We start from the raw sequence: 16,297 nt of genomic DNA, 5'->3' as shown, positions 1-16,297 counted from the left end.
CATGCTGGCTGCTGCACAGAGCACAGGCTGTTACCTCTCCTGTGCTTTAAGGCTCATTTACACGTGACGATTATCGCTCAAAATTCGTTCAAATGACCGAAAATGAGTGATAATTGTTACATGTAAAATGCAGGCATCATGCACTTTACGTCTGAACGATGATTTTAAGGTGAACTTAAAATCCATCGTCCAGCTGCAGAGATATAAAAGTGTCTCTCAATAGACCGCATGCGGTGTTCTCCACGGGAGCCAGGAGATTACATTGTAACCTGTCCAGGGCCCCAACGAGAACAATGTAGCTGTGTGCACAGCTGTACACGTGATTAATCACAAGCTGAGCTCTGCAAACAGCTCGTGGAGGCCCTTTTACATGCAAATGATGATAAAGTGCTAATGGCAGTTAGTGACCATTAACACTTTATGCAAAAAGATCATTTGAACGATTATCTTTGTGTGTAAATGGGCCTTTAGGCTCCCCTGCATCCTGCTCACAAACTGAACTAACCTCTGTATATAACTATAAATATTCACAGATGCACCACAGGCCACACTTCCCTATGTGATTGGGAATGTAGTTACCAGAGCTAGTGTCTGCAGCCAATGATACAATCAATATGGGGGTCAGAAACTATATTATTCTCTTCCAAAAAAGTTTAAGGTGCCAAGTTAAAAAAAAAAAATAGAAGAACTAGATTATAATGTGCTCTAGGCTGAGGGACTGTGGATATAAATTGATGTGTCCATTCAGGTTCTGGCATACTAGTCATGATATGGATGATCTTACTCAAAGAACACCTTTTAAAGAGGACCTTCCCCCTCTCCTGATTTGCCTATTTTAGAAAATATTTGAATTCTCCATGAAAAAAATGAGTAAATAATGCAGAATTTTTTTTTAGAACTCCTTAAAGAAAGGTTATTGTTCTGGGAAATTTGTGTTCCCATGTACCTTGTCAAAGCAGTATGCCTCTACAACCTCCGACACTGTCCAATCCCTGCAGCGCCACCATAGGGAAAATTCAGCATTACACGATAATGTCTATACATATCAATATGTTGTTGAGAGAGCAAGAGAGTCATCGGGGGTCGGAGCTGGAAGAGTCAGGGGGGCTTGACTCCCAATGAAATCAAACGGGAGATGAAGCCACGTATTCCACTTCCTGCTCTGACACCGGGGTCAAACGAGTAAGTGTAATAGGAAGCAGCGCTGCAACTGATTTCAGTGGGAGTGAAGCCCTCCATGACGCTGCCTACTCCAAACAAGATGATGAGGATGTTCGGCTCCTCTGCACTGACAAAGGGTGATCAGCTGAAGACCAAGGGATCACGACCAAGGGAGTCTGTGTCGATTAAAGGGGTTGTCTCGCGAAAGCAAGTGGGGTTATACACTTCTGTATGGCCATATTAATGCACTTTGTAATATACATCGTGCATTAAATATGAGCCATACAGAAGTTATTCACTTACCTGCTCTGTTGCTGGCGTCCCCGTCTCCATGGCTCCGTCTAATTTCAGCGTCTAATCTCCCGATTAGACGCGCTTGTGCAGAAGGGTCTTTTCCCTTCGGCTCAGTCCGGCAGCAGCGGCGTTCTCCTGATTGGCTGGAATCGGCACACGTGACGGGGCGGAGCTAAACGATGACGTGTAGAAGGGGCGGGGCCAGACTGCCGCTGCCGGACCAAGCCGAAGGAAAAAGACCCTTCTGCGCAAGCGCGTCTAATCGGGAGATTAGACGCTGAAATTAGACGGAGCCATGGAGACGGGGACGCCAGCGCAGGGAAGGTAAGTGAATAACTTCTGTATGGCTCATATTTAATGCACGATGTATATTACAAAGTGCATTAATATGGCCATACAGAAGTGCTGAACCCCACTTGCTTTCGCGAGACAACCCCTTTAACTACTGACTTGCCTGGAAAACCCCTTTAACAGAGAACTCCCTTCTACTAAGTCAGCGTACCCTAATAGGGTGTATGAAAACCCCTTTAACATAGTTTTCATAGCAGCATAGCCTGGTGATAGGGTGCTTTTTAATAGATTTTGGTCGGGAAGGGTATCATTTCTCCTTAAGGAGAGCATCTAGAAGCTGCATGAGGAGAGACTTATAAGGCCATCCATGCTCCTCTGGGAAATATGTAAATGTCAAAATGGAACAATACCTCTGCGGCGCCACCTATTGGAAGGCAGCATTCCTGCAAGTCAATATTAGACTTTTTAAACAAGCCTTGTAACAATGACTGGTGATTGTGAGCCAAAGCCAGAATAACCATACACAGGCAGCTGTGTTTGGGGCGATTGCTCCTCATCAGTGTGCAGTAAGTTTCTGGCTTGGCTAGTGAGAGGCTTATAGACGTTGGTCATGAATGGTACAGTTTCTACTTAAAGAAAGAAGGAGTGCTTTCCATTACCTGACTTACATCTATAGGCCTAGTCAAGCTAGAAACCTACTGCACACTGATGAGGAGCAATCACCCCAAAACAGCTGTATGTGCATGGCTAATCTGGCTTTGGGTTACAATTCCCAGTCTTGTTCAAAAAGTCTAATATTGACTTGCAGGAATGCTGCCCTCCAATAGGTGGCGCTTCAGAGGTATTGCTCAATCTTCTCATTTTCATAGTTTTTTGTTTTTTTTTTAAGATTGACTCGCAGGTTCTTAGACTTTATTCATCCTAGAATTACCTCAATAAATTAAGAGTTAATCTACCATACAGGAGTGATGGGAAAATTCAGAATTTTAGGATTTTTGTACAACAGGCTCACTTTATTGCAAACAAATATGAAAAAAAACAAAAACAGAAATAAAAGTTCTCCCGTAGTGAACATAAATAATAACACTCGGAGCACAAAGCATTCAATGTGGATGTGAAAGACGAGGCAGCGAAGGAAAGAAACGCGGCGTGAAAAGGAGAGCAATTTATCTACAATGATTATTTCTCAGGGGCCGATCAGGACGGGACGAGACGGGAAGCATAATAAATCTCACAATCATTAACGAGCAGCAAATCAGCCCCATTCACAAGAGATGAATGATCTGCATGCAGCATGCGGCCACCTCGCTTACCTCCGAACTATAATCATCAGCGGTGGTGGAAACTTCACTCTCAGGCTGCGATGAAAACAAAACCTCATTGAATACCGGTTTCTTCCAGGAAATACCACCCCCCCCCCTCCACACACCGGTCTCATTATTAAGGAGAACCCCGAAGTGTCATGTAAAAGGCCCATTAAAGTTAGTGCATATAAAAAAACTGCATAATAGACTTCTTCAATGCCATTAAATCAATGCTTGAAGTCACTAGCTCGATGACTGCAGTTTCTCTAATCCTGTGTCCCCATGACAACACTTCCTGCCTACGTTGTATCCTTCATCAGCATAGTCCTGGGATGGTATGTGCATCCGAACTATTGGCTGGGTTCACACTGGGCGGATTTGCCGCGGAATTTCGCCACGGCAAATCCGCCTGCGGCCGCTAATCTCGGGATTAGCCAGCCATGTGGACGAGATTTCTCAGAAATCTCGTCCACACGGGACGGCCAGTCCGCTGCAGGAAGTCGGGCTGGAACCGCGGCTGCAGCCGCCGCAGCCGCGGTCTCAGAATATGCAGCATGTCTATTTATCTTTTCTTTCCGCCGCGGCCGCGCTCTCCTCTATGGGAGCGCCGGCCGCAGCGGAAAAGTGAGCGTCGGTTCTCCCGGCGGAAATCTCGCGGTTTTTGCTGCGGCCAAACCACGGGATTTCCGCCAGGAATACGCCCAGTGTGAACCCAGCCTTATCCATATCAATGTAAACGGTCAGAAATCCTAAATATCCTTTCTTGAGCGGAGACAGAATTAGTCATCGCCAGTTTCTCCGTGATGGTGTGTACGGATGACATGCCACCAGATCATGTAATACTGCGACCAATCTTTTACAATGTGACATAACTGCATGAACGGTAGGAAATAAAGAGCAACTAACCTCTATGGTGTAAGTCTTGTCATGCTGGATAACTTCCCCCGGTGGCAGTGTCCTCATGATGGTGAACTCGGCGGTGGTACCTGCTCCGCTAGGAGCGGTCTGGGAGAGGGCGTCATCGCTCTGTGATAAGCCGGCATCTGACACTAACTCGCTCTTGTCACGTTGCTTGGAGCTGGAGCTCGTCTTCTTCTTCTTGTTCTTCTTGGCTGCATTCTGGCTGTCGGTCTGTCCCTTCCGTTGTCTAAACTGGGCAAGCTGATAGGACGAAAAGCAGAAATAAGATCAGTTATACCTAAAGGCAATACCAGGTACTGCATGAAGAGGTAGGACTGACTGGGGCAGGGATGGTTCAGGATGCCACCGATTTGGAAGGCCTCCCTACCATCAGGTCTCCGGGTGCCACCATCCTTAAGACACCCCCATCCCAGTCAGGAGTCAGGGTGTCACAAGCCACCGCCATTTGTCCAGCCAAGTGTCGGGGTACCACCGTCCTAGGACACCCCCAATGAAGAGTCAAGGTACCACCACCACCCTGGCACACCCCAACCAGGTGTCAGAGGGGCACTGCCCTGCGTAAAGAACCAAATAAAACCTTACTATATAATATGACCTCTCAACAGCAGCCAGCCTCCTTGTTGATGGTTTCCAAATATCAACAGATCATTTTTCTCTATACTTTCCAAAGTAAAAAAAAAATAAAAATTACATTTGGATTTTACATTTACTTAATAAATGGAATTAACTGACAATTCCTCAGCTACTTGGGTACAGACTAGATACTTCTGCAGACTTCTACTATCTTGGACTCAAATCTACTATTTTGGTGGTTATCTATGGAGGTTTTCTCCATTGTGCCCATGTATTTTTTTCCCACTCTATGACTTTCTACAGAAAGTCAGACTTTCTCTTTGGGTTGGTTTCCCTTCCGTGCTTTGTGAAGTGTTAAGGACTGTCAGCAGAACATACACATTGCTAGTTCTACTCTGCCAGGAGGCAAAGTGTTAAAATAATGTAATCTATATATTATAATACTGGTTTACAACAGAGTGTCATCTTCTGCAGGAGGTCCCTGAGCTCCTCTCACAGAGGTCGGCAGACGAAGCCGGCGGTCAATCACAGCCGCTCCGTCAGGAAGCAAAATGATCAGCGGTCCGTTTTTTCATAGTGTTTACTCATATACTGCAATCATATTGTGGTTTTTGCCTTTAGCCTTACAAAAGGACAAGTTGGAGATTGGGGACATTAGACTTCCGTCTCTGTCCTAGACCACCAGGGATACTGCCATTAACCCCCTTCTCTGTCCTAGACCACCAGGGATACTGCCATTAACCCCCTTGTCTGTCCTAGACCACCAGGGATACTGCCATTAGCCCCCTTGTCTGTCCTAGACCACCAGGGATACTGCCATTAGCCCCCTTGTCTGTCCTAGACCACCAGGGATACTGCCATTAGCCCCCTTGTCTGTCCTAGACCACCAGGGATACTGCCATTAGCCCCCTTGTCTGTCCTAGACCACCAGGGATACTGCCATTAGCCCCCTTGTCTGTCCTAGACCACCAGGGATACTGCCATTAGCCCCCTTGTCTGTCCTAGACCACCAGGGATACTGCCATTAGCCCCCTTGTCTGTCCTAGACCACCAGGGATACTGCCATTAGCCCCCTTGTCTGTCCTAGACCACCAGGGATACTGCCATTAGCCCCCTTGTCTGTCCTAGACCACCAGGGATACTGCCATTAGCCCCCTTGTCTGTCCTAGACCACCAGGGATACTGCCATTAGCCCCCTTGTCTGTCCTAGACCACCAGGGATACTGCCATTAGCCCCCTTGTCTGTCCTAGACCACCAGGGATACTGCCATTAGCCCCCTTGTCTGTCCTAGACCACCAGGGATACTGCCATTAGCCCCCTTGTCTGTCCTAGACCACCAGGGATACTGCCATTAGCCCCCTTGTCTGTCCTAGACCACCAGGGATACTGCCATTAGCCCCCTTGTCTGTCCTAGACCACCAGGGATACTGCCATTAGCCCCCTTGTCTGTCCTAGACCACCAGGGATACTGCCATTAGCCCCCTTGTCTGTCCTAGACCACCAGGGATACTGCCATTAACCCCCTTGTCTGTCCTAGACCACCAGGGATACTGCCATTAACCCCCTTGTCTGTCCTAGATCACCAGGGATACTGCCATTAACCCCCTTGTCTGTCCTAGACCACCAGGGATACTGCCATTAACCCCCTTGTCTGTCCTAGACCACCAGGGATACTGCCATTAACCCCACCACCACCATTGTCTGTCCTAGACCACCAGTGATACTGCCATTAACCCCCTTGTCTGTCCTAGACCACCAGGAAAACTGCCATTAAGCCCCTTGCCTATTGTAGATTATCAGGGATACTGCCATTAACCCCCTTATCTGTCCTAGATCACCAGGGAAATTGCCATTAACCCCTTTGTTTGTTCTAGACCACCAGGGATACTGCCATTAACCCCCTTGTCTGTCCTAGACCACCAGGGATACTGCCATTAACCCCTTTGTCTGTCCTAGACCACCAGGGATACTGCCATTAACCCCCCACCGTCTGTCCTAGAACACCAGGACTAAAAGTACTAACATTAATCCCTTCTCCTTCCTAAGCCACCAAAAATACTGACATTAACCATTTCTCTGCCCTACACCACTCAGGATACTGACATTAAAACCTTTCTGCCCTACACCTCAACGGATTTTAATACTATGGTCTCCTTCACTGACCTAGACTACCAGTAACACAGATATTAATCCATTCTTTGTCAGAATTTATTGTGGCCCTTCATCATATACCACCAAACATACTGGTATTAACTCCTACACTGCTCCAAAACACCAGCAACAGACATTAACCCATTCTCTGCTCTAGACTACCAGCACTAGACATTAACCCCCTCTCTGCCTTGGACCATATGGGATACTGTTATTAACCGCTTCACTGTCCTAGACAACCAGCAATACAGACACCAACACCTTTACACTCTTAGATTTTCAAGGGATGAATAATGGGTAGCAATATTATTTTGGGGTTGCTTTGACTGGCCCATATAGATGGTTCACCAGGAGACGCCCCAGATGTATACGCTAAAGGAGTTTTCCGAGCACATATTATGAATGAAAATTACCTGCAATTACCAGTGCCAGCCTCTATACAGGGGTCAAAGCGATGAGCTTCCACTCTGTACCCGGTGTTGTGGCATGGTCAGCAGGTGGTGGAACAGCTTATTCGGTTGGACTCCTCACTGGCGCACCCCAGTTAATCAACTATAGATATCCTAAGGATATGTCATCCATAGTATTTGCCCAGAAAACCTTTTTAAGCATCTACAGGGCACCATTAGCCCAACGGAGGCCAAAAGGCTGTCCTTGTTGGGGTGGTATACATCAGTATACTGCAAGAAGGAGAAAAATATATATGCTTCATACTACAGAATCTGATTTTATTTCTTAAACAATGGGACTGTATGGGATCCATCCAAGACTCCGTTTATCATATACACCGGGAGCTTTTTCTTGCATATACGTCAAATATAAGGCCGCATGCGCAAAACCGGGTCAGATTCCCCATGCGGGATCCTGCAGCGGAACCCAACCCGGTGCCCATCTGGTGCCCCCTGTGTACCTGTCCGGATTCTTTTCTTTCGTGCTTCGGATGTGCCGGCCGGCGCACATGCGCAGTACTGATTTGACTGCGCCGTCACTAGACGAAGACACGGATCCTGTGGCCTTTCCGCAATGACTGCAGAAAGGCTGCACTAGAGGGGGGGGGATAAAAAAAAATTCGCAATTGATTTACGTTCGCGGGCAGGAAAAAGCGTTTTTCCATAGCATGCTATGGCAGGTATTTTCTGCGGAATCCGCAGGCGGACTAAGTCCGTAAGCACGATGTGAACAGGGCCTTAGAGGGCAAGTACAACAACTACAATGACTTAGAAGGAAGGTTGGTCCACATTCGGGGACGGAGCTCCACTATACTTCACACTCCGCTAACAAAAACACGGCATTTTGAACAAACCGACCAATAAATGCTGCCTATCTCCTCCGCACATCTGTTCGCATGGGGAGCGGTAAATCAGCCTTTGTAACCGGCCCTGTAAAGCTCCGCTCGTCTTGCAGATTACAGCAACCTAAGAAGTTAATGACACAATCAATTTAACCAAACGCCCAGAAGACTGTTTCTCCTGCAAAGCTCCACGGTAATCCTGCAAATCAAATTTAGAGATTGGCAGCGGCTGTTATAGGACTTGTGCCAAGATCTCATTTGGTGCGCACACGCTTATGGAACCGATGGGCACACGGAGTGGAAAAGTTTGCAGGCTAGGTTCACTAGTGAGCACAGCTCAAGTTTGCAGAACCTCCGGGTAGCATGAGCCCAGGACAGATACGTCCATGTAGGCTTCATTCTGGAACGCTCTGGATTTGACTTGGAGTTCCGCTTTCAGAGCTCGAGTCAAATAGGTAGACTGTGTCAGACTCTCCTCACCCGCATCATCAAGACCGACAGCCGTCGGCTCCGCCAACTCTGTTTGCCATATGTATGCCGAGGTGAGGAGGTGCCATGAATACCATGATGAGGCAGATGGGGTCACATCAATAGACATGGCAGGGATGCCTTGTAGAGATCAGAATTATCCACATACATTTAGAGCTTGCAATGTCCATTTCTCCGATTGCCCCTGCTGGTTCAGTGTCTGCACAATCTCATGAGACAACTGACGTTGGCACCAGACTATAAACAGTTGGCTGAGATACATAAGTACACCCCCGGAGAGTAATGCACTATGGAAGCTCAGAGAGGTCACAGTTGACAGATTCCAAGTGGCGACTTGAAGATTTTGAATGTGAATTGTATGAGATAGGATGCAAGATCTGTACGATTAAAGGGGTTGTCCGGTTAGAATTTACCTTTTTTTAAAATCAGAGCCAAAAGGGTTAAAAATAATAAAATAAAGGGTACTTACCTGCTCTCAGCTGTAGCGATCTAGTGCTGTAGCTTCCCGATTCCTCCAAACTATTGACAGCGAATGTCAGCTGACCGTTGTCTGCCAATGAGAGGCCACAGCATCACTCTTCAGAACTCTTGGCATCATGACACCCAGGATGTGAGCGCTGATGCCAGGAGAACGGGCGGTGGTGCAGGCAATGGTGATGCAGCGCTGGATCGCCAGTACTGAGGATCGTAAGTATACTTCGTCCTAACCCATTTAGATCCAATTTTAAGTTCTAACTGGACAACCCCTTAAAGGGAAAGTATTTGCACAATTGTGCTGCAATACATGTAACATAGTATGTTAGGGAGACAATGTCCATCTAGTTCAGCCTGTTTCCCCCCCCCCCCACCCCCCACCCCCCACTTGTTGATCCAGAGGAAGGCAAAAAAAAAAAAACACACACTGGGTGCAATCGCATGCTTCAAATCCAAAGATGCTCCGATATTCTTGAGGGATTATCACACTTTGACATCCAATTTTGTACAACATTTTATACAAAGATTTGCCCTATTAAAGGGGTTTTAAGGGACTAGAATATCAATGTGTTAAACAGGATACAAGGTAGGTGGGGGTCTGACACCCAACAACCCCATCAATGTGCTCTTTGCAGGAGCCACTGTAGTGGCCCAGACTAGTCCTGCAGCTGACTCCTTGCAGTACCAGTCCGGGCCCACTGCACCATGTACGGCACTGTGAAGGTTCCAGTGCATAGCATCTCCTGCAAATAGCTGATCATGGGGGTGACAGCCATCAGACCCCCACCAAACTCATACTGATGGGTCATCAGAATTATACCCCCGGAGAACCCTTTATCACAAGTCATAAAAAGTCCAATCTTCCAAAAGGAGGTTTATTTTTTGGCGATGCTCCAGCCAGATTATGCCTGACCTCTTGGTTTCATGGAATGGGCATTTTTTTGTATTTTTAATATAGGCAAGCCTTACCAACCCAAAGCCTAATGATTTCTTACTCCCTGACCGCATCCTAACGCCATATCTGCGGACATTCAGTAGCTACCGCTAATAGAGCAGGAAGGGGTTGTCTTCATAGGAAACCCCCTTTAAAAGGGGTGGCCCAGCCTAATCAAGTATGAAGAGATACTGCTGGGCAGTTGCAGAGGCAACCGGTCAATATACAGCAAGTATTTAGCACGTGTCCCATTTTATTGCCCTCGGACCCTTGCACGATACTTGCGGGACATTAGACAGTTGGCTCAGCAACTCTCCCATCCGGCACGCAGCATCTCTCTATGCCCAATGTCAAATCAGGAACTAGAAAAAGGTTATATCACTGGAGAGTTCACCACCTTCCTAATTTATCCAAATGATCCCCACTGTCAAGAACACTGCTTGCTGTCAGTGAATGTTAAAGCCGCATTCAGACATCAGAGTGCCAGATGCACCCGAGACTCTTGGGCAACTGGCATCAGACAGTGGATCAGAGTTCTGCTTGAGTTTACTCAGTTACAAACTTGGACAGAACACGCATTTGGAGCTTAACCCCTTTTAGTGTCTCGCCTGGAAAATCTCTGGAGCTTGCTGCACTGACAATGCAGTTAAACCCCAGAAGATTTCTGTGGACAGCTCCAGTGCTGAAATGCTGTCCAGTTATTGTGCCACTTTGAATTACCGCAGGAAAATTTCTGGGGCTTGCTGCGCTGACATGGTAATAATAAACCTGCCACTGGAGGGGTTAATTTACAAGGACGAGTGCAATTTTGGTTAGTGAAAAAACAACTGTTTTCCACATGTATGAAAAATGCGCATTTTTCTCTGCTCTGCACTTCTTGGTTCTTTTAGTCATGTGATCCCCATAGTACTCTGCATTAAAAACGTATCACGCCAGCATGACAAATCACATGGCAGGCGATTGTGAAGTGGTTTTCCAACACTCCCATAGAAAATTAATGGGCGAACGATATGCGGGTATTGAAAGGCGTGAACTTTCGCCGGTTCGCTCAGACATGTGCGTAAGAATTGCGGATTCCACCAGCAGGTGGGGGGGGGGGGACGGACGGGACAAGACGACACACAGCATGCTCCATTTTATCACCGATTCCGCACGGACGGGCTCCACTGAGGTCTATGGATGCAAGTAAACCGCACCCCATACGCAATTAACATTGTATATGAGATGTTTCTGCTGCACAGACAATACGCTGTACATCCGCGTGGAAAAACGCAAATGATCACCGGTCTTCCACTGTGGAAATCTACATGCAGAATCAAACCTGATAGTGTGAGCCTGGCCTAAGTAGGTAAACAAGAAAGTTTCCATTCACTGACAGCAAGTCAATATCTTGAAGATGGTGAGGCATTGAAACACGAGGCCTACGTGAAAGTTGCATTCTGCGTAAAAAGGGACGGCATTAGGGCATGTCTGGATCTGCGCTCCTACAACTTAGTTCTCTGTCCTACAGATACATGAAGTATGAAGGAGCTGCTGCAAAGTCAGAGTATAAACGCCGACGAACGGCGGAGAGTAATTCCTCAAAATAACACTAATTAAAAATGATGCGTCTTCGGGAAAGCGGTCGGCGCCCGCGCTGATGCACCAGGGAATGTAATAAAGCAATAGACGTACTGTACCTTGTAGCAAAACATGTCCGTCAGTGGAAGTGGCCACCGACTGCAGCCCCCGGACCCGCAAGTGATCTGCTGGCGACTTGTGATGTCGGAGCTTATGTGATTTACAACAGGGTTAAGATTTACGTGCGCACAAATCCTGTTACAATATGATAACCTTAAAGTAGCAGTAAGCCGGTCCCACTGCGACCATTAATTAGACCTCGCAGTTACGGCACGAATAGTAAGCGACACGAAAGAGATCACAGCAGTTTAAATAAGACAAAACCCCTGAGGCTGGGTTCACGAGGAGCAGCACTGCCGTGGGGACCGTCTGCACGAAAACTCTGCTGCATTTATAGCAGCGGCAAAGTACAAAAACCAGTGCGGAAACTTCCTTGCGGTGCGGAATTCAAATCCGCGACGTGTCAATTCTGTCGCCGTCTCGCCCCTTCTCAATGAGGGGGGTGAATTCTGCACAGGGATTCACGATGAAACGCGCTTGAAGACCCGCAACAAATGGTGCGTTTGGCAGCAGGTATTCGGCGGCGGTTCTGCATTCTACAGCGGGATTCCACTGCGGACCTTCCGCTGGAAATCATCCCCAAGTGAGCGCAGCGTAAGGCCACTCTCACACGGCCGTATGTAAAAACGCTGCGTTATGTGCGCATCGGTTTACTGCATTTTTATGCAGTAACAGCTTTTTTTCCCTCCTACCGGTGGCATAGCACCTGCGTAAAAAATGCAGTATTATGCGTGCAATTGCGTATTTACTGCGGTTCTTTTTTTTTTTTTTTTTTACACACCACATTTGTTTCAATGGGTGACTTATGCGTGAAATACACCCCAAAAACCCGAAAATATTTTTATATATGAGACATATGTCGCCACTTCGGGTCCGTTTACACTAAACAGTTTATCGTTTGCATGAGTGAACAATGTCAGAGTTCGTTCCCACTTCCGCCCAGCAGTACTGCTGTGACTAACTGGTACAGCTCTTTTTCTATGCTCATTATCGCCCCCTGCTGCACTTCGTATGAGCTGCAGTAAGGAAGAAAGAACGTGACAACCTCTCATCACATTTCTAGCTCATAATCTTGTTTGTTACTTCTGAAGTCGAAGCGGCAGTCTATCTATATTATACTGCCCCCTATAGGCCAAGAATATGGATTTAAAAAGGTCATTCCAAAAAAAAAAAAAAAAAATACACATTTTTCTATTCCTGTACCCCTCCATCAGCTTGCCGGTCACCTCTGGAGGTCTCCTCTGTGTATTGCAGTCACTTCCATGCAGTGCATCCCCCTGTCTGATACTTATCAGGCATTATTTTGATTTTTACATTTCCCATTACCGCTCTTCCTTTATGCTGTGCCATCAATCCCATGATGCATCAGCACAGCATCACATGACCAGCTAGAGCCGGTAGTCTCTGATTCCCTCTATATTCACCTCTATAGACCATAATTCTACAGTCAGGTGGCTGAATCATCATCTCCTTCATTGTAAGGCCTCCCTCACACAAGTGCTTTTTTCCGTGATTAAAGCGGTATAACATTCCCATTGTTTTCAATGAGGCCTCTCGGACAGCCGCTCTTAAGCCGAGGGAGGCCTAAGGCCAGGCTCACATGAGCGTAGTATACCGTGTACTACACGCGTGATACGCAGTAATTCACAGGCAATCAAATACATTGCCTTACGCCGTTTCGGTCACATTTGCATGTATGCCTTGCATATTACGTGAATGCAAAAAAGAACGCGGCATGTTCTATCTTGCCATGTATTACGCGCGAGAGAGCCTATTGTTGTGTTTGGCCGTGTAATCAATGCCGCCCATGTGCAATTACATTGTGTATGGGCAGGATATATACGTGCCGTTGCGCAAGTTTTTACTCATACGATTGTGTGAACCTAGCCTTATTAATCATTAGCAGTAACTGTGATAGAAGTCCGCCCCCCCAAGGCAGTCCCAATTAGATCACATGACCCACGTGATGAGAAGGACTCGATGAATATTCAGATAGGAAAGAATAAACCAAAGGCCCATTTACACTGAAGGATGATCACTCAAAACTCGCTCAAACGGCAGTTTGAGTGACCGTTCTGAGCGGTCACTTTGCATAATCTCTTAAGTAGCTACTAAGAGTTTATTATCGTGTAAATGAAGGCTCCTGCTGTATGCAGATAACAGCAGGAGCCCTGTTATCAGTAAACAGCTGCTTTGTTCTCTGAGCTGTCAGCGGTATCCCGCTGAGAACTCCTTTCAGCGGCTATCCAGCTTGAATACTATCAATGGTATCCAGTGATAAGGCTCATCACTGACTATAAGCTTGGTTAAAGTCAGCGATGAACGAATAGTGCACGGTGGGCGCACATTTACACCCAGCGATTATCGCTCAAAAGATGGATTTTGAGCAGTTGTGTCTAAATAGGCCTTATATTAGGTAATACTAGCCAATATATATCTCACATACACACACACACACACACACACACACATATATTATATATACACACACACACACACATACATACACGGACTAGTTACACAATGAATGACAATAAATCAATCCCAGGAATGGCTCTTTAAACATCTGAAAACTTTTGTATCGAACTGCAGTATCTGTTTTAATGAATGCACAGAAATTAGTTTGAAAGGGTCAAATTCTGGCATCTCTGATCTATAATGGAAGTTGGGTTAGGGAAAGAAGAACAAACCTCCATAGAGAGGACTGTAGGCGGCCAGACAGTACAAAGTCAGAAAGCACTGAGCAACCCAAATGAAGTTTACAGAGCAGACATGTCCTTGAGAAATTGCAGACACTGAGCCTAGTCAGACGGGGCCATTGTTCTCCAACCGCATCTTTATTGGTGCCGAAGCAAGTGGAATCAGGGGGAAAAAAAACAAAAAACAAACACTACTGAAAATATACGCCAATGAATTTATTCCATTTAACCCTTCCTGCTCCAGGACGTACATTTACGTCCCGGAGTGTCGGGGTATGTATGCAGAGAGGTCGCTGTTTACTACAGCTGACACCCGCGGACAATAGCCACGATCGGCCAATCGCAGCTATTAACCCTTTAAATGCCGCTGTCAATTCTAACAGCGGCATTTAAAGCCCCCGAACGCTGTTTGGGGGTCCCGTACGCCCCCCCCCCCCGCGGTGAGATCGGGGGAGCCGTGCAGGTGTCATGGCTGCTGGGGGCCTTTTGAAAGGCACCAGGGCTGCCTTGAGAGACTGCCTATCAAGCCATTCCCGTGGGGTATCTTGATAGGCTGCCTGTCAGAATGCAGCATGATGTAATGCTATAGCATTGCGTCATACCGCAGGAGCGATCAAAGTATCGCATACTGTAGTCCCCCAGGGGGACTTAAAAGTAAAGTGAAAAAAAGAGCAATAAAGTTCTTTTAATTGTTTTAAAAAAAAAGTAATAAAAGTTTAAATCACCCCCCTTTTGCCATATCTATAAATTAAAAAACTAAATAATAAAATAAAAATACATATTTTGTATTGCCACGCCTGTAGAAGTCCGATCTATCAAAGTGGCGCATTATATACCCCGCACGGTGAGCGTCGTCCAAAAAAATAAATAAAGAACGCCAGAAATGGACTTTTTCAGTTACCATGTCTAGCAGAAAAAACGCAATAAAAAGCGATCAAAAAGTCGTACGTATTCCAAATTAGCACTAACGGAAACTACAGGACATCCCGCAAAAAATGAGCCATCGCTGAACTACGTCGACGGAAAAATGAAAAAAAGTTATTGCGCGCACAAGATGACTGCAGAAAATAATTGAAAAAAATTAAATGTCTTTGAAAGAAAAAAAAAAAGTAGTATAGTAAAAAAAAAAAAAAAAAACTATACAAGTTTGGTATCGTAGCAATCATAGCGACCCATAGAATAAAGTTATCATGTTGTTTTTGTTGCAGTTTGTGCGCCCCGAAAGATGGCGGAATGCCGTTTTGTTTTTTTTTCATTCTACTCCACTTATATTTTTTAAGTTTTTCAGTACAATAAATGGTACATTAACAACTACAACCCATTCAGCAAAAAACAAGCCCTCATACAGCGACGTCGATGGATAATTAAAGGAGTTATGATTTCTTTGGGGGGGGGTTAGGGAAAAAATAAATAAATCGAAAATGGGGGGGGAAAAAGGGCCGCGTCATGAAGAGGTTAACCCTTTACATTCAACAACAAATACCAAAAGCTGAGCATCAATGACTGGTAACAAGTCCCCCCCCCCCCCCCCCCCCCCCAGACACATTTTATCATGATCAGCACTGCGGGACAACGCTCCCATTGTTTTCAATGGGAACGCTCACACAGGCGCAGACAGCCGCTCGATCGGGGTGCTCAAAAGCAGTGCATGCACTATTTTTGGGTGTTTACTGCTCCTCATTAATGATGAGGAATGCTAAAATGATGGCGTAAATCGCGGCGCCTCTGTGAGGAAGGCCTAACTGTCCTAGACTCTTCTAATAAACTTGACCTCTCCACCATTTTCAAGATCCCTGCTTGCTGTCAGCAATTCTTGCTTACTTAAAGGGGTTGTACCACAATTGACTTTTAGCACCCATCACTGCTGAGACCCTCACCGATCCTCAGATGAAGGGTCCCATTTCTCTCTTTTCTCTTAACTGCGAACTCAACGCACCCCTTTGCAGTGAGGAGGAGATTGAGTGGAGCGTCGGTCATCTTCAATGGGGCTGACGGAGATACCCGAGCGCTTGTACTTGGCCATTTCTTGTCAGC

At 46.3% G+C, this 16,297-nt stretch overlaps 1 protein-coding gene across 5 annotated transcripts in view; it reads right to left on the bottom strand.

Annotated features, from left to right (window-relative positions):
* Window positions 1–16,297, bottom strand: part of AKAP9 (A-kinase anchoring protein 9) — a 232,763-nt gene that overhangs the window by 195,476 nt on the left and 20,990 nt on the right. For 3 of the 5 annotated variants that reach the window (XM_066585285.1, XM_066585286.1, XM_066585287.1), the window contains exons 2-3: window positions 3,957–4,211; window positions 3,060–3,104 (exon numbers count right to left, since the gene is read on the bottom strand). In XM_066585285.1, the coding sequence (XP_066441382.1) occupies window positions 3,060–3,104; window positions 3,957–4,211 (300 nt within the window). The remainder of the gene's footprint in view (window positions 1–3,059; window positions 3,105–3,956; window positions 4,212–16,297) is intronic. The other 2 variants (XM_066585288.1, XM_066585289.1) reach the window with 1 other exon arrangement.

The sequence above is a fragment of the Eleutherodactylus coqui genome, chromosome 12, assembly GCF_035609145.1.
Source record: "Eleutherodactylus coqui strain aEleCoq1 chromosome 12, aEleCoq1.hap1, whole genome shotgun sequence".
Lineage (NCBI taxonomy): Eukaryota > Metazoa > Chordata > Amphibia > Anura > Eleutherodactylidae > Eleutherodactylus > Eleutherodactylus coqui.
The sequence above is the reverse complement of the archived record's forward strand: the minus strand, read 5'-3'. Positions and strand labels throughout refer to the sequence as shown.